This window comes from Marmota marmota, unplaced genomic scaffold (assembly GCF_001458135.2).
Source record: "Marmota marmota marmota unplaced genomic scaffold, marMar, whole genome shotgun sequence".
Classification (NCBI taxonomy): domain Eukaryota; kingdom Metazoa; phylum Chordata; class Mammalia; order Rodentia; family Sciuridae; genus Marmota; species Marmota marmota.
In genome coordinates, this window is record NW_026000185.1 from 8,519,622 (window position 1) to 8,537,092 (window position 17,471).

General features: G+C 52.2%; 2 protein-coding genes across 10 annotated transcripts; both read right to left on the minus strand.

The window, feature by feature from the left end:
* Positions 1-469: 469 nt before the first annotated feature.
* Decr2 (2,4-dienoyl-CoA reductase 2) lies at positions 470-11,179 on the minus strand. Of its 8 annotated transcripts, none has more exons than XM_048789494.1 (9): positions 11,014-11,140; positions 9,825-9,929; positions 9,007-9,058; positions 8,277-8,412; positions 6,381-6,505; positions 6,215-6,308; positions 5,892-5,996; positions 5,428-5,645; positions 470-1,283 (listed from the first exon to the last, which is right to left on the minus strand). In XM_048789494.1, the coding sequence occupies exons 1-8, from the start codon at positions 11,091-11,093 to the stop codon at positions 5,428-5,430; spliced, it is 915 nt and encodes a 304-aa protein (XP_048645451.1). In that variant the 5' UTR covers positions 11,094-11,140; the 3' UTR covers positions 470-1,283. The 8 variants fall into 8 exon arrangements, with proteins under 8 accessions (XP_048645451.1, XP_048645447.1, XP_015346526.1 ...); XM_015491040.2 differs by lacking the exon at positions 470-1,283 and adding an exon at positions 4,882-5,181 and having other exon boundaries at positions 9,825-9,893; positions 11,014-11,179; XM_048789493.1 differs by lacking the exon at positions 470-1,283 and adding an exon at positions 4,882-5,181 and having other exon boundaries at positions 11,014-11,139.
* A 1,154-nt stretch (positions 11,180-12,333) lies between these two features.
* Nme4 (NME/NM23 nucleoside diphosphate kinase 4) lies at positions 12,334-16,256 on the minus strand. Of its 2 annotated transcripts, none has more exons than XM_015491042.2 (5): positions 15,994-16,256; positions 13,927-14,060; positions 13,590-13,691; positions 13,352-13,464; positions 12,334-12,744 (listed from the first exon to the last, which is right to left on the minus strand). In XM_015491042.2, the coding sequence occupies exons 1-5, from the start codon at positions 16,079-16,081 to the stop codon at positions 12,621-12,623; spliced, it is 561 nt and encodes a 186-aa protein (XP_015346528.1). In that variant the 5' UTR covers positions 16,082-16,256; the 3' UTR covers positions 12,334-12,620. The 2 variants fall into 2 exon arrangements, with proteins under 2 accessions (XP_015346528.1, XP_048645452.1); XM_048789495.1 differs by having other exon boundaries at positions 12,334-12,840.
* Between the last annotated feature and the right edge of the window lie 1,215 nt (positions 16,257-17,471).

A 17,471-nucleotide genomic window follows, 5' to 3' on the forward strand; every position in this document is an offset into this window, starting at 1 on the left:
CTTTGGCGCCATCTGCCATCTTTCCACTACTCTCTCCAGGTTATCCATATCCCCTGGCACCAGGCAAGGGGCCCAAGATCCATGCAGTCACATGGGACACACACAGAGGCTTATCAGCATGCTTGGCTGATATGTCTATAAGTGACCTGGGTTAGTGTAGGACAGGACCCGAAGTGGAGGATCTGGGAACCCAATTTTCTTTTTTCTTTTTGGTACAGGGATTAAACTCAGGGGCACACGACTACTGAACCACATCCCTAGCCCTATTTTATATTTTATTTAGATACAGGGTCTCACTGAGTTGCTTAGTGCCTCGCTTTTGCCGAGGATGGCTTTGAACCTACAATCCTCTTACCTCAGCCTCCCCAGCCACTGGGATTACAGGTGTGCTCCACCAAGTCAGGCCTTGGGAACCCAATTTTGTAGAAGCAGTACTCTCCAAGCCTTGGCTTCAGGGGGAACCACCATATTTACATTCACCAGATGAATTTATTGAGGGAACTGACACATGATCCAAGCAGAGCAAACCATCTTTCCCAAGAGTTTGGATGTCAACTGGCAGAAGGAGCAACCTGAGCAGGTGGCAGCTGGGCTGCGATGCCCAGGGGGTGAGGAAGGAAGGAAGGGGTAGGGATAAAGGTTAGTGGTGAGCTCTGCTCAGCTTGCACAAGGCCCTGTGTTTGATCATAGCACAGAAAGAGCAGAAGGAAGGAAGGTAGGTTGTTTTATTTCTGGGTTCCAAAGGTCTGTGTCCCAGCTTCTTCCCAAAGTTCCAGTGCACTGCCCCACCCCACCTGGGAGCCTGTGAAGGACCCAGAATCCCCCAGACATTCCCCCCTTGGATCTAAAGGGCCAGAGTTGGTCTGCCACATGCCTCCAAGAGAAATGCCTGATGTGTCCTAAGGGAAAAACTGGGGCCTACACACCAGCCCAGATCTGAGGCCAGCACAGGAAGTTCTAATCTGGAGACCCCACCTGCCCCACTCCTGCCCAGTTTCAGTAGGCTCAGGCCTCAGCACAGAGCCAAGCACAAGTAAGATGCTTCTGGCTGCCTGGACATGCATCCTGGGGAAGGGGCTTGACTGCTGCCAGGCAGCATTGTCTTATCTCATAGGATAAAGGATGAAATGATGTGGAGGTCAGAGAAACACTTGCTAGCCTCCAGTGTTGCAGCTGGCAAGGTTCTCTGGGATCCATCATCTCATGCTCCCCACCTCAGTCCAGGAGCCCACATGAACACAGGCAGAGAGAAGACAGGAAACTACTGGAGACATCAGCTCCTCCTAGGAGAGTCACATTTTAAGATAGGGTTTTAGTAGGTTACTGAGGCTAGCCTGGAATTCATGACTCCCTTGCCTCAGCCTCCCAAGAGATTGGAGTCACAGGCATGGCCACTGTACCCAGCTCAGCTCACATACTTCTAGGTCCCCCAGCACTTAGCACACACAGTGCTCACTTGGTGAGTGGACTAATGTCCAAGTCATCCTCAGCTGTTTACCATGGCCCCATGGGGTGACAGAACTTTGGCAGGTTTCACAGTGTCCATGCTGGGAAGGGAGGAGGGAGAAGGGCAGAGAAGCGGACCCTAGCATCTGGGAAAACCTTCCAGCAACAGGAAAGTGTGGGGAGTAGGCGCTGGTCCCAGGGTTTGCAGCACATGCAGGCCAGAGCTGGCTTGCTCAGGGTTACCATGGCAACAGAAGTCATTGGTGGAACTCCCCAAATCATCACCATTTATTCTGAACAAGTTTAAGGTTCTCTCTGCTTTATGAAACATGAGCACACCCAGATGCTCACTGCAGACCCTGGATCCCAGTGACATCTGGGAAATAATCTGCACACCTCATGACAGGGTGGAGTAAAGAAGTTGGGATGTGTTTGCTTGTTCTTTCATCAGATGCAGCACACAAAGCCTTTCAGCACATTCACCTTCTTCCTGAACCATTGTTGAGGATATGGTGCTTTGCATCTTGGCTCTGGGTGTTATTTTTATGTATAGTTTTCAAAGGATGAAATTTTGTTTGCCCAGAACCTCATACATAAGAGGTAGTGTTACCACTGACCCACACACCCAGTCACAGAGGATGAATTAAACAGCTTCAGCCATGGCAGGGGGAAGCTTAGCATTGTCAGGGCCTGTCAGCTTCCACAGTCAAGGGTACAGAAAATTCACTGCCCAAGGCTCATATAGATGAAATTATCCTTCTTGGGTTGGGTGGGTAGCTCAGCAGTAGAGCCATTGCCCAACATGCACCAGTCCTGGATCTGACCCCCAGCACCACACAAAAAAAAAAAAAAAAAAATACAAGTTACCCTTCCTTTCGAAGAACCCGGCATCTTTTCTATCTTTAAAGATAACCAGTGGCTTGGGAGGCTGGAGCAGGTGGATTGAGACTTCAGAGCTAGCCTCAGCAAAAGCAAGGTGCTAGGCAACTCAGTGAGACCCCATCTCTAAATAAAATACAAAATAGGGCTGGGGATGTGTCTCAGTAGTCAAGTGCCCCTGAGTTCAATCCCTGGTATATATCTCCATAAGACCAGGTGCAACCATGCATGCCTGTAATCCCAGCAACTCAGGAGGCTGAGGCAGGATGATCACAAATTCAAAGCCAACCTCAGCAACTTAGTGAGGCCCTGTTTAAAAATAAAAGGAGCTGGGCTGGGGTTGTGGTGCAGTGGTAGAGCATTTGCCTAGCACACATGAGGCACCACATAAAAAAACTAAATAAAATAAAAATGTATTGTGTCCATCCACAACTAAAAAATATTTTCAAAAAAATAATAAAAAGACCTGAGCATGTAACTCACTGGTTAAGTACCCCTGGGTTCATCCCTGATACAAAAAGAAAGATTATAATAAAGAATAAAAAATCCTGAGGGTGTGGCCCGGTGCTTATCTAGGCCAGTTCCTATAGCCAGGCTGCCTTCAACATCATGTCTCCATCATGACTATAGAAAGACATACAGCCCTGAGGCCCACTTCCTGGCTCTTCTGTCCTCTTGGAGGGAATCTTGAGGATGGGTCCCAGAACGGGGCTTCTTTTTAACCAGACCAGTTGCTGGGCAATGTTCCCATCTTAACTGCCTTCAAGGGCAACAATCTGATGGCCACAACTAGCAGGCTTAGGGCCTCTCCCCTGAAGTCAGGCTTCATGGGAAAGGATAGCAGGCCCCAAGCTGCAGCCAAAAAGCTCTGTGCATTCCAGAGGGCTGGTGAATGCCTCTGCTTCTCACTCTCCATACTTCCCTAGTAACTATTTAACTGTTTTCTTTATATATGTATATGTATGTGTGTGTGTATATACATGCACATACATACGTACATGAGTGTGCATATATATATATATATATATATATACATATATATAATCCTTTAAAAGTATTTTTATTTTTTAGTTTTCAGTGGATCTTTATTGTATTTATGTGCAATGCTGAGAATCAAACCCAGTGCCTCACACATGCTAGGCAAGTGCTCTACCACTGAGCTACAGCCCCAGCCCTGTTTTTTTTTTTTTAATTCTCCAACAACACCACACTCTGGCCCAAAATGTTTAACCAGCAGGTGCAGCCCAGTGTAGAAGCCGAGCTGCCTACAGCTGCACTCCAGCAGGCCTGCCACCCACTGTACTTGCAATGGCTGAGGACAGGTAAGGTCACCTCCTCTCGGGGTGATGGCCTGAGGCCAGAGCACTTAATATATTACACTTCAGTGGTGCAGAGAATTTTCCAAGATGAGGCAACTCCCTGGGACCTTGCTGACTGCCCTGCCAAGTGGGTCTTGTCCCTGTATGGGGATTGGAGCACCATCCCCACAGTTGCCCCTCCAGGCCACCAGGCAGTCCCAGGCTAGGAGAGCAGCTTTCACCTAGGACAGATTGAGGCTTCTCACTCAATTCTCTGAATGACTTGTAGATAAGCAGGACACCTCCCCAGATCATACTGAGCTTTCTGGCTCATTCCAGGGCAGCATGGCTCAGATAGGGCCTCACCCAGGGTTGTTGGAGTGAGGCCTTTTGGAGCCCATCTCCTAGAGAGGGCAGGCACAGTCACCAGCATCCCACCTTCTTTTGCTGTGAACCAGGGACCATGGAGTTTATATCCTGGCCAGAGAGAAGTTAGGAGGAAATGTCCTCACTGAAGCTACTATTAGGCGGGCCAGGATAGGAGGGGCTGAGAGTCCTGAAGTGTCCACTAGCACCGGTGGCCTTCACACAGGGGCCAGCATCAAAAAGGCACCCTGACTGCCAGAGACAGCCAGTAGCCCAGTGTAGACACAAGTCCCAGATGCAGGCCATAGTCAGGCTCCAGGTGCAGCCCCCATTTGCCAAGTCCTTACAGAGGACCTTCAGGGAGGATGAATGAGGCTGGACATCAGGTGTACCATGATAAGGCTTGGAGGGTGGGGGATAAGGATCTCTGCTAGAGTGGCAGCACAGAGCTGCTGCTGACTAGCAGGCAGGTGTACACACCCATAATGCCTTCCCTCATGCAGGTACCTACAGCTGCTCCCACTTTACAGGTTAGGAACAGCAAGTTGAAATCATGGCTTTCTAAAGCCAGTGGACAGCTGTAAACTCAATACTGTTTGCCAATCGGGGCAGGCAGTAGTGAAACTACATCAGACATCTCTTTCCTGGGACTGAAGCTGAACATGTCTAGAGTTTGAGGTGGAGGTGAATTGGGAAGCCAGGGAAGAGGGAGACCAGTAGGCTATGAGGAGGATGCTTCCTCCCACAAGGGCAGCCACAGGGCTGAAGCCTTGGCTGGAAGCCTTGCTGCTTGCCCTCTCCCATGTGCAGAATGGCCAGGAGGAGAAAGGGCAGTAGGAGTGTCCAAGTTGAGGAGAGGCAGAAAAATATGGGAAGCAAGTGCAACCCTACCTCCAAAAGAGTGAGTGGTTCTTTTTAATGGTCTTCTTTTTCCTTATAAAATTTTCTGCAAAGCCAACGTATATATTTTTATAGCAAAAAGATACTGCATTTCCTGGAAAAATTCTAGATGTCTGTGTGAGAGGTTGCAGGCTGGGCTCACTGGCTAGTCACTCCTGCCCAGGACATAGTCTGAGGGGATGCAGAGTGCAAGTACAGCTCAGTCCTGAGAAAGGGCTGCACTACCAGATCCAGTGCTCTTGGCTTTGCTGTGGACTGCAAGAGAGACAGCTCCCAGAAGTATTCCCTGTTTCTGGATACAATATTTTGTATCAAAAGTTGTATCCCTCCAATATCCTCCAGAAACTCCAGCAGAGGCTGAGGTCACTGAGGAAGATCAAGTGGCACTGTACACTCCTGCATAGCTGAAGACCCCATCGGCAGCAACCCTCGTGTACTCAGGCTGGGGTAGGAGCAATTATACAGCTCCACCTTGCAGGGCATGGTCAGGAACATCCAAGGACACAGGTAAACCCCAGAAGCAGGAGCAACACCTCACCTAGAGCTTAGCAGAGGAGGATTCGAAGTCTGCCAGCTGCTTGGTGTCATTAGGAGATGTCAGCCAGGCCCCACCATCAACAACCAGCATGGTCCCGGTCACAAAGGAAGCCAGAGGGCTGGCCAGGTAGAGCACACTATGGGCAATCTCCGTCTTGTTTCCCAGCCTCTGCAGAGGGCTCACAAGGGCCTTTGTGCTTACTCTGGCCGGGGAACCACCTAGAGGGCAGGAGGCAGGGGCAGGAAGAGGGGGGCCTGCAGTAAGCCCTAGGACCAGGGTCCTCTACCCTCCCTAGCCAGCTCTGCCTCTGAACCACATCTGAAAACGATGGATGGTGCTAATTTTAGCAGGCCTGGTGGAGCAGAACAGGATGGCTTTTCAACCCTCCAGGGTTCTAGCAGTATTTGTGGGTGCCCAGTACTCTGAGTGACCCCATGGCAGGTCATGTTCCCCAGAAGACTTACCCAATCGCCGTAAGCCCTCTGTGCCACTGATGGGGCCTGGGGCAAGGCTGTTGATGCGAATGTTCTGGGGACCCCACTCCACAGCCAAGTGCCGTGTCATTGCATCTGTGTGGAAGCTGAAGATTTAGGGAAGGTCTAAGGAAGCAGGGGCTGCTGCTCTGTTTCCTAGAGTGGCTTAGGTGTGAGTGTGGGCCTAGGGTCAAGGCTAGGCCCTTTCCTACCCACCACTGGGCTCGGGATCACCTGGAGAATGTGGCTTCCAGGATGGTCAGGAGAGGACCCCCTGGGAGCCCAAGTTGAAAGACCAAAAGGGTTGCCCATACCCACAGCTGCCTTGGCAGAGCCTGCGTGCACCTGGAGCACCTGCCCCCGGAGATTCAGGGTAGCAGTGATGTTCACGATCACCCCTCCATGGTCCTGTAACACAGGAGGGTGGGGTGGTAAGTGGGCAGCAGGCAGAGGGGAGATCCTGGCTGAGAGGACACCCACCCGGAAGAACTTCTCATAGAGCACACGAGACACATTGAAGGTGCCAATGGTGTCGATGTCAACCACAGTCCTGAAGGCATTGAAGGACAGAGCACTGGCAGGACACAAGAAGTTTCCAGCTGCACCTGCAGAGGAGACAGATGATGATGCTGAAGTCTGGGGAATATGGGGAGCCAGGAGGGCAGAAACCCAAAGGGAGGGTGCACAGTGAGCCCGACACCCGATAGGTGGTGAGCAATGCTGGACAGGGTAGGAGACTAAGTACTTGGATAAGTTCCTGAAAGGCAAAAGTAAGACAGGACAGTATGTTATCCTCTGAGGAGTTTGGGATCTGTAAACGAGACCTTATTTGAAATTAGGGTTTGTTTTATTTTGCTTTTGTACTAGAGATTGAACCCAGAGTGTTCAACCATTGAGCTACATCCCCAGCCATTTTTTTAATTTTGAGACAAGGTCTTAATAAATTGCCCAGACTGATCTCCAACTTGTAAGCCTCCTGCTTCAGCCTCCTGAGTTGCTGGGATTAGAGGTATGTGCCACTATGCCTGGTAAATACAGGATCATTTCAGATGCTCTCAAATTGAGGTCATACTGAATTGGGGTGAGCCCTAAATCCCATGATGGTGTCCTTATAAGAGGAGAGGATACAAAGACGTGCAGAGGGGAGGCTCTGTATGACAGAGGCAGAGATTAGAGCCATTGTAGCCCCACTCCAGGAACAAAGGCTTGCCCCACACTCTGCACTAAAATAAAGCCCCAGAGCAGATTTTCTCCTGGAGCATGGCCCTGCTATCACCTTGACTTTGTATTTTCTGGCTTCCAGAACCATGAGAGCATTTCTCTTGTTTTAAGCCACCCATTTTGTGGTACTCTAGAAACCAATATAGGAGATGTTTTTAAAGGGAATTTCAGAAGAGTGAACCTTAATGTAAACTACAGACTGTAAATAATATATATCAGTTGGGTGTGTGGCCACACCTATAATCCAGCAATTCAGGAGGTTGAGGCAGGAGGATCACAAACTGGAGGCCAGTCTCAGCAACTTAGTGATAGTCTTTTACAAATTAAAAAGGGCTAGAGCCAGGCATGATGGCACATACCTATAATCCCAGCAACTCAGGAGGCTTAGGCAGGAAGATCTCAAGTTCAAAGCCAGCCTCAGCAACTTAGCAAAGCCCTAAGCAACTTAGTGAGACCCTGTCTCAAAATAAAAAATAAAAGAGGGCTGCAGAGCTGGCTCAGTGGTTAAACCCCAATGAGTTAAATCCCTAGTACCAAAAAGACAAAGACAAAAAAAAAAAAGGACTGGCGATATAGCTTAGTGGTAGGGGACCCCTGGGTTCAAGCCAGTGTCATTAAAAAAAAAAAAAAAAAAGAATCAATATTGGTTCATCAATTGCAACAAATGGAAGATGTTAATAATAGGACAACTATGTGGGGTAGGTATGTGGACTTCTGTGAATAAATGCTTAATTATTCTGTAAATCTAAAACTATACTAAACAATGGAGTCTACTACTTTATGTATGTGTTGCTGGCATTGAACCCTGGGTCTTGCAGACATCACTCTACTATTGAGCTGCTCCCCAAGCCCTGTTACTTTTTTTTAACTGGGAATTTCAGGACAAAGGGCACCTCTGACTTGTGATTCAGTCATGTTCATAGGGCGTCCTCTTGAGCGGAGACTGAGCTAACCTACCACTTGGAAAGAACAGAGCCAGGGGCCTGGAGCTTGGGTCTTGCAGGTGTGTGGATTAGAGCTGAACCTGGTGCAGGTGTTGGGGCTCTCTGGTACCATCCCTGACCCTCCACTAGAGCTCTGGGTCCTCTCAATTGCCATACTATAACCATCAGAAGCCTCTAGCCTCCCTCAGCATCAAAGCACTGTCCAACGCACCATTAATAAGGATATCGATTTTGCCAAACTCCTTCAGTGCCTGGTCCACAGCGGCCATGATGGCTGGGGGAGCTCGGACATCCATAGATAAAGGGAGACACTGCCGGCCAGTAGCAGCAATCAACTTCTTGGCAGCCTAGAGCCAGGAAAAGAGGTGGGTGGCCAGGAAAAGAGGTAGGCCATAGCCCTGGCCTGAAGAAGAACCTTCAGAATCTGATGTAGATGATTAATCTCAGTTCCACTAAGACCCTGCTGCTCCCACTCTTGAAGACACCACCTGAATCTGGCCATCTTCTTGGCACTGGTAAAAAATGGGTAAGACATCCCACACTCTCCACTGCCTTTAACCTGTTCCCACCCTGTCCCTCTGGGTCACCCTCCAGGCCACCATCACAGATCAACGGAAGCCCAGATGATTTCCAGTCCCCACTTGAATTCAGAGTTTCCCCCCAGGTTGAGGACCTAGTCAGTGGGATGATGACCTTCATTGCCCTGAAGAGCCCAGAGAACTCTCCTGGGGCCAAATTATCTTCTAAAAAATGATCCCCACAGGACAAATAATCAGAATTTTAAGTCAAAGGTGTCTCTGGGAGTCCACTTCCACTGAGGCTCCATATTTGAGAGGGGAGCAAGATTTTGTGTCAGCATCCCCTGGGCCTCAGGACCTTCCCAGCCCAGGCTCAGGGCCCCAGAGCCACCTGTAGACAGGCCACAGGAGAGGCTCTCTCACCATGGAAACTCTCAGCAGACTCCTGCTGGCGATGACCGTGTGGCAGCCATGCCTGCAAAACCAGATGGCAAGCCTGAGGATAGCAGTTGTACCAGTGGGCTCCCTCAGGGTCTCAGGTAGAGTATAGCTGGGGGCAGAAGTGCAACTGGCAGAAGGCACAGGGGCCTGAGCAAGACTAAGCAGCTCTGGAGGGAGCTCAGGTAGGTACATGGTTGCCCCTCCTACATGGGCCAGGTCTCTGGGATATATTAGCCACATGGGTATGTGGGACATGGTGGAACAGCAGAGGTGAGCCACTGACATCAGGCCCAGACCTTCCAGGTCCCCTGCACAGCCCTGTATGCTCCACCCTCCTTCCTAGAGGCTAAGGGGAAGGACAGAGTCTATTCTCAGGCAGGGTGCTCCCCTGGCCCACTCCCTGACACTTCCACCACCAGCACCTGTAGACAAGTTCCATGGGAGACATGGTATCCCAACTAACCCTCAGAGGAACTCTAGGCATGGGTGGCCGTGTTCTGCATGAGGCCATCAGCCCTGAAGATGAGTCCTCCTGGAGTGGGTATATCCCAGAGTCTCTTTCCAGTGGAATTCACCTCCACACTCTGTTCATAGCAAAGGGATCTGAGGCAGCCCACCCTGATATTCAGCTCTTAAAAGCCTCAGGAGGCTCTGAAGCCACAGCCACACAATCTCCTGATCTACAGGAGACCCCCAAGTCTTGCCACTTCTGGAAGCACTCGGCTCATCCCCAAGATCCAGCCAGGTCTAGGCAAGGGGCAATAAAGAACAGCAGGGGAGGGACCCAGAATAGTGCTCACCGCATGAATATCTCAGCAATCCGGAACCCAATTCCAGAGCCACCTCCTGTGATAAAGGCCACTTTGTCCCTGAAACAAGAAAAGAAGTGACATTTTAAAAGGTCACTGTTGGACGTGGATATAGCTCAGTTGGTAGAGTGCTTTGCCTCACATGCACAAGGCCCTGGGTTCAATCCCCAGCATCACAAAAAAAAAGAAAAAAAGTCACTTTTGTTGAGCATGGCAATACACACCTGTTGTCCCAGCTACCCAAGAGTCTGAGGCAGAAGAATCATGAGTTCAAGGTGAACCTCAGCAACTTAGCAAGACCCTATCTCAAAAACGGCTGGGAGTGTATCTCATAGGTAGAGCTTCCCTGGGTTCAGTCTCCAGTGCCACAAAAATAAATAAGGCACAAGGTGGCACATGCCTATAATCCCAGTGACTTGGGAGGCTGAGGCACGTGGATCACAAATTCAAGGCTTCGCCAATTTAGTGAGGTCCTAAGCATCTTTTTTTTTTTTTTTTTAGAGAATATTTTTTAGTTTTCAGAGGACACGGCATCTTTATTTTATTTTTATGTAGTGCTGAGGATCAAACCCAGCGCATGCCAAGCGAGCGCAGTTACCGCTTGGGCCATATCCCCAGCCCCCTAAGCATCTTGATGAGACCCTGTCTCAAAAAATGCTGGGGATGTGGTAAAGCGCCCTGGGTTCAATCCCCAGTACCACATAAGTAAATACTGTCAGGGAGGGCTGGTGACCTGTGGAGGACTTTGGTCCCCTGAACAGGCCCTTCCATCCTGTTGGACTTTGTACGAAAATAAAATGCAATCTTTTAGGCTTTCTGGATCTTTTGGGGGTAAAAAATGATTTTAGAACTGGGGTGTAGCCTAGTGGTAGAACGCTAACCTAGGGAGCACAAGGCCCTGGGTTCATCCCCAGCAGCAAAAAGGACAATTTTAACCAAAATTCTCTGAGAAAGTTATCAACGATACGTTTTCAAAACAGACAACCCCCACCCCCGCAGTCCCTCTAGCCACCTTCCCAAGATTTCTAAGCCTGCCAGTCAAAACGGACTTCTCCACTAAGCTCGCGGGAGATCCCGATGCGAGCATCTGCGCACTATCTAACCGGCCGCAACCAGCTCCCACAGTCTGCAACCCATCCGCATGTCCCGCGCGGCCAGGGCAGCCCAGCTTGGCGCTCACTGGAGCAGGTCCGGGCAGAACAGGTAGCGGTACTCAGGAAGACATTCGTCCTCTTCCACGTCGGGCGGCAGCTGAGCCATGGCGCTCGGGGCAGGACAGGTAGCAGGACAGGTGGCAGGAAAGCCGAAGCCTCTAGGCTCTGAACTTGAGGCCACCAGCCCTCCGCCCTCAACCAACCAGGATTGGAGACCCGCCGGCCACGCCCCAGAGGCCCCAGGATTCCTCGCCCCTCCCATCCCAGGATGCCCCACCACAGGCTCCTTCCCCGGAATTCCCGCCCCGCCTCTCCGGGCGCGGGGCCCACTGGGAGTGGGCGGGGCCGCGAACAGCGGGCGCAGGCGCAGTAAGGGGTGGAATCGCGTTTTGTTAGTCCTTCCCACCGGTGATGGTAGGCGACCCATCTCCACTGACACTCAGACTACTGGACTAAGGCCAGTTCATGGGGCGCCCGGCGTGCAGACGTACCCGCTTCGCGGACAGCTTTCCCCGTGGTGGATGACCTCGGGAAACTGGGGCCGAAAAGGCCGGGGCGTGCACGCAGGACTGCCCCTGTGCCGGGTGGAGAGTGTCTCGGCACTTCGCGCATGCCATCTGTAGCAGCTGCTCGGAGACCGATGCTGAGAACCCAGACCCTAGACCTCCGTCGCTCCGTGTCAAGTGGGGAAGTGACAGCCAGGTCGGCCTCCCTGTAACCTGGGCTATAGGGAAGCAACCTCAGGAGGACCCATGGATGTGAACAGCTTGTGGCAACGTGAAGATGTGCGGACGCCAAGTGGGCCCGGTGGCGCTGGCTTTTAATTCCAGCAGGTCAGGAGGCAGAGGCAGAAGGATGGCAAGTCCGAGGCCAACCTCTGTAGATTTAGGGAGACTTGTCTCTAGAATTTTTAAAAACGTCTGGAATGTAACTCAGTGGTTGAGCACTTGTTTAGCATGCATGAAGCCCTCAGGTGCAATTGCCAGTGCCAGAAAAAAAATACTACTGCTGGGCAGCTCTTGGTGTTGAATGAAATCAGGCCACTAAGTGGGAGGCACCATGGTCACAGGCTCATTGTGCCTTGTGTGGTCCTAGTCCCTACCTCTCCCTTCCTGCCACTCTCCTTCAGCAGAATCAGACTGGCTAGGCAGAGTTCCACTAGAATTTCCCCAGATTTCAGGCTGGAGGGCTCTGGACTCCTACCTGATTCATACAGTCATCAAAGTCAGGGAACCCCTTCTCTGTGTGCAAGGCAGGAAGCTTCAATTTTATTCTGTTTACTACTTCATAAAAGCATCTTTACTGTCTCAGAAATGGCAGAAGACAAAATGAGCACACCACCCCCATTATAATCAGTGGATTTTAATGTGTCTCCTTTGGAGCAGTTAAGGTGACCTCTGAGGATGCCCAAAGGTTGTCTGGCACTTTGGTACAGAAGGATTTGGTCCAATCTTGTGCTGATTTAGGATACAGAAAGGCACATAGAGTTGGGCCTCAAACTCCCTTGGGCTGGGGTGGGGCAGAAAGTGAGCAAGAAAGTGGTTTGGGGGAGACAGGATGGGTGTGGCTTGAGTTGTTGACCAAAGCAGTAGGTTCTGGGTGGTTGCTGGGGCACTGAGGGCAGCACAAGCCCTCAAGCTGGGTAGCTGCTGCTGTAGTGGCCCCCATCTGCCCAGTTCACCAGCTCGCTGCTCTGGAACCACAGCTGGATCTCTCTCTGGGCGCCTTCCACTGAGTCACTGGCATGGATGATGTTCCTGTGCCAGGTGACAAGTAGCTTAGTCTCCAGTGTGCACCCGAGGGCCCTAGGGTCAATCTGCTGCTCCCCTGCACCCACGGGAGCAAGCAGGTGACTGCAGAAGGAAAAGGAAAAATAGGAGCCAGAAAACTGCCAGCCCAGCCTCTGCGGCCAGCCCAAACCCTGACTTTTGGGAACCTCCTTTCCCCACCAGTGTCCCACACCAGCCCTTCAGGGTATCTGGCAGGACAGATAACACGCAACACAAAGTACAGTCAAAACAACAATCAATGAGAATGTGTCATCATCAATAAGTGCATGGAAGGGCAGGGAAAGAAGTTGTTCTAGTCAGTATTATTATTATTCATGTCCCACTGTCAAGCCTCTTTGGCTTCACCCCCCACCAAGGGTGGGGAAAGCTCTGTCACATTTCTGTGACTGAGAGCCTCAGCACCCAGCCGCTTCAGCACCCAGCAGGGGAGTGTGACCCAGTTAAGTGCAAGGTTGGTCTCCCACAGCTTCACCCGCCACCCAGCGAGAAACCCAAGCCTTGGGATCTGCATGCTGTTGCTGGAATGGCCCTTCTCACCCCACAGCAGGCAACCCAGGTATCAGGCTCCCAGTACCTGCTGATGTGGATGCTGAAGTCCCCCCGGATGGTCCCAGGGGCAGCCTCAGTGGAGTCACTGTGTCCTATCATGGCCCTTGAGGTGCGGACCACATTGTACCCTTCCCAGACCTGCAGTACAGAGCTACAAGTTGGGGAGAAGTGAGGAGCACCAAGAGCCCAGGGCTCAATCCTTTCCCTGTGCTTGGTGGAGGACACACCCACATTGCACATCCTCCACCCTGGTCCGGTCATACCATTGCCACCACGGGCCCAGAGCTCATGTAGCTGATGAGGGCTGGGTAAAAGGGCTTCCTCTGTAGGTCCTGGTAGTGCTCAGCAAGGATGCTCTCAGGTGCCTAGGTAACATGGGAGAGGGGTAAGAGGAGTCCCTAAAGATGAGCCTGCCCGCCCCCAAACTGGTGTCCTGACCTCAGGGCACATTGCAGTTAATACCTACATAGGCTGGCATCCCAGACAGATACCTCCCCACACCTGCAAATACCAAGCCAGAAAACCCCCTTGACACTGGATTGAGCTGTGAATGGCCAAGAAGCACCCCCAGTACCTCAAACACTACACAGGCTCTGATACCTGCAGCATCTTCATGCCAACCAACTTGAAGCCCCGCCTCTCAAAGCGCTGGATCACAGCTCCGATGAGCCGCCGCTGTACCCCATCTGGCTTCACTGCAACCAGGGTGCGCTCCTGGGTCCAGGAGGGCCCTCCTTTAAAAGTGGGAAAATTTAGGGCTGCCATTACTCACCCTTTCACATCTCCCCAACCTGAGTTCCTGCCTGGGCCCAGACAGCACTAGGCTTCAGAGTGCCTTTATGCAGGGCAGCTCTAGAAGGAACAAGCACAGCACTCCCAAACAGGAGCTACCTCCTAGCACTGCCTCCCAGGGGTACCCAAGGCAGCCTGTCCCCACAGGTTTCTCCCACACAGTGGCAAAAACTGCCCAAGACTGGTGCAGTGGTGTACACCTGTAATCCTAGCAGCTCAGGAGGCTGAGGCAGGAGGATTGTGAGTTCAAAGCCAGCCCCAACAACTTAGTAAGACCCTGTCTCAAAAAAAAAAATTTAAAAAGGGCTGACGATGGGGGCTGGGGATGTGTCTTAAGCGTTGGCGAGTTCGCCTGGCATGCGTGTGGGCCAGGTTCGATCCTCAGCACTACATACAAACAAAGATGTTGTGTCCGCCGAAAACTAAAAAAGAATAAATATTAAAATTCTCTCTCTCTCTCTTTAAAAAAAAATAAAGGGCTGAGGATGTAGCTCAGTGGTTGAAGGGTCCCTGAGTTCAATCCCTGATACCAAAAAAAATAAAAATAAATAAAATCTGCCCAAATGGAGAATGGAGCTAGCTTCTTTTGAAAGGCATCTTAAAGCCAGACATGGTGGCACATGCCTGTAATCCCAGCAGCTTGGGAGGCTGAGGCAGGAGGGTTGCAAGTTCAATTGCAGCCTCCACAATTTAGCAGAGCCCTCAGAAACTCAGATCCTTTCTCTAAATAACATACAAAAAAGGGGCTGGAACTGTGCCTCAGTGGTTGGGTGCCCCTAAATTCAATCTTGGGTACCAAAAAAGAAAAAAGGCATCTTAATTAGCCCCGAAACCAGGGAGGCCCAGCCTGGCTTAGCCTGAAGCCCACCTGGGGACCTGGAGAAGCTACACTGGAAAGTGCACACCGCTTGTCCTTCAGGAAATGGCAGGTGCTGTCTGAACCCCAGCCCTGTCACATTGTGAGGAGCCACCTCTGGTGTAGGCACCCAGAAGAGGGGAAGTGCAGATGGGCCAGGCAGTGGGGACACAAGGGGCTTAAGACTGAGAGGAAAGATGGAGGGGTTCCTATCCATAATTGAGGAGACTGGCGCCAGGCAGGAACTCAGCAGCTGTAGGACATCAGGCTTGCGTGGGGGCGGGGGGGGGGCACCCTCATCGTCCTGCAGCCCCAAAGCACTCCCAGAGCAAGGAGCATCCCAGACCTTGGATGACGCACAAAAGAAGATGGGCAGAATGAAGGAAAAATACCAAGCCGCAGGCCAGGTGAAGAGCTCCATCCTCAGGAGGAAAATTAACAACGACGTGCAGTGCGCAGGGCAGCAAATGGAGGGGGATCAGCACACCCCTCGGGGCTGAAGAACCCAGCAAGACCTCCCTCCACTAGCTTATTTGTTTCCCAAACCAGCGCTGGTGCTGGCTAGTTTGTGCCTGGGGGAGGCCGTCCGCTTTCCAGAGCGCATGGAAGAAAAACAATATTTGGCTCTCAGGAAACGCACTGAGGGGAGGCCGTCAGGGCAGGGGTCCCACACAGGGCTGGGCCAGGCAGCCTTGGGCCTGGTGTCCCGACTCTGGCCCAGTTTGTCCAGGAACTGACGGCCCCGGCAACAAAGGCTCCACAGGGAGTCCCCTATAAGCCATCGGTCCACTGGGACCGCCATCACGCTCGGGGTTGCCATCTGGCCTTTGGGTTTCTTCTGCTCTGGACCTTCGGCACCCCCAGAGCCAAGTAGCCTGAGGCTTTGCGGCTGCTGGGCCCCGCAGGGTGGGAATGCAAGGAGGGCGCAGGGCCAAGCCCGCGCCGGGCCAGCGCTTCCCGCCGCACGTGCGCGAACAAAGACCGGGGCCGCCCGCCCGCCTCCCGCTCGCCCGACTCACCCGAGCTGGGCGCACGCTGGCGCGGGCCCGGGGGGCGCGGCCCGCACAGCAGCGCCCGAAGCGCTGCACGCCCGTAGAGGCTGCCCATGATGCGGGCCGGCCCGGCGGCGCGCGCGGCGAGGCCAGGGCGGGGCGGGGCCGCGCTTCAGGACCGCCCCGTGCGCCCCAGGGGCGACCCGACGGGGCCCATTCCCCACTCCAGGCACGTGGAAACCCTCCGAGTCGGTTTCTGTTAATATCTGAAGCAAGTAAAATTTAATAATGAGACCCAGCTAGAGTTAGTTCTGCCTCTGTTACCACAGCAACTGTTTGATATTGGAGACGGAGTCAGGACAGGGCGCTCTTAGGGCTCCAGGCTTCCGGATTCTTCTTCCTAATTAGGAGGAAAAGACCGGTCACCGGCCCTGGAGCCCAATAGGGAGCTAACAACAGGCACTTCCCTTAGGGGCTATGTAAGTCCCTAAACCACACCGCTGCTGCTGCTGCTGCTGCTGCTGCTACTGCTGCAACTGCTGCAGACGCTTCCGCCTCTACTGTAGCCTGCGCTGAATAAACCCATCTCTGGATGACCTTGTGTGCTCCCTCACTTTCATACTTAGAGTGGTTGGGGTCTTTCATTAATGCCGTGACTCAGATTGGGCTCTCCTCACCCTCACTAGGTGAGGACCCCAATCCGGACTCACCCCCACCGGCCCCAACTCGTCCCCAGTCCATTTCCTTGGTTGCAGGACCCATATCCACCACGGGTCTTCAATTGGTAAGTTTCCCGCTTCTTGCTCACCCCTGCAGGTGGACTCTCAGGGGAAACTGACAGTGGATCGTCAGACAGTACCCCTGACCACCTGTGGGAGGGGAATACACCCCGCCTAGGCCTTTAATCCTCCTACCCCGCAGCCCTGGGCACCCCCCACCCCCCGCATTGATACCACCTGGTTATCGGTGACAAGTACTGCTTTCCCACGCAGTTGATGTTTGAACATTAGAGAAGCATGCTGAGGCAAGCATATGAAGCAGGGTTTATTTAAAAAGGGGTAATAGACTTCTCCCGCCAGGGAGAAGGGGGCCATAGCTGGTATCCCGTTATCCCAAAAAGTGAGGTATTCTGCCCTTTTTATGTATGTCCTGGGCTTCCTTTGTTCTCCTGCCTTTTCCCCCTAATCTTTCTCCTTCCTGCATACTTGACTAGGCCCAGGAATGCTAGGTGGGAAGGCCAAAAGGTGGGAAACAGGTGGGCTGAAGGGGGAAGGGCAGGATGGAATAGGCAAGGACACATTAACAACCTTATAGCTCCCTGTTGGGAGGAGGAATTCCTGGGACAGGTTACCTGGGCAACAGGTTGGAGCTGGGGCTGGTTCTTGATAAGATCCCACAGGGGACTGTCTCCAATTTCCCAGACTCACTCAAAATTGGCCTCCTGGATCCGATCTGACTCGATTTACCTATCTACACTGACTGCCTGTCTCATTCTGGCTTCAGCA

Coding starts and splice junctions, on each gene's coding strand:
- Decr2 (XM_048789490.1), bottom strand. CDS start 11,093: ATGGCTCAGCTGCCGCCCGACGTGGAAGAGGACGAATGTCTTCCTGAG. Junction 8,413..9,006: donor GTCTGCTGAGAGTTTCCATG/GTGAGAGAGCCT, acceptor TCCTGGCTCTAG/GCTGCCAAGAAGTTGATTGC. Junction 6,506..8,276: donor AATCGATATCCTTATTAATG/GTGCGTTGGACA, acceptor TCTCCTCTGCAG/GTGCAGCTGGAAACTTCTTG.
- Nme4 (XM_048789495.1), bottom strand. CDS start 16,081: ATGGGCAGCCTCTACGGGCGTGCAGCGCTTCGGGCGCTGCTGTGCGGG. Junction 14,061..15,993: donor CCAGCGTGCGCCCAGCTCGG/GTGAGTCGGGCG, acceptor CCACTTTTAAAG/GAGGGCCCTCCTGGACCCAG. Junction 13,692..13,926: donor TTGGCATGAAGATGCTGCAG/GTATCAGAGCCT, acceptor CATGTTACCTAG/GCACCTGAGAGCATCCTTGC.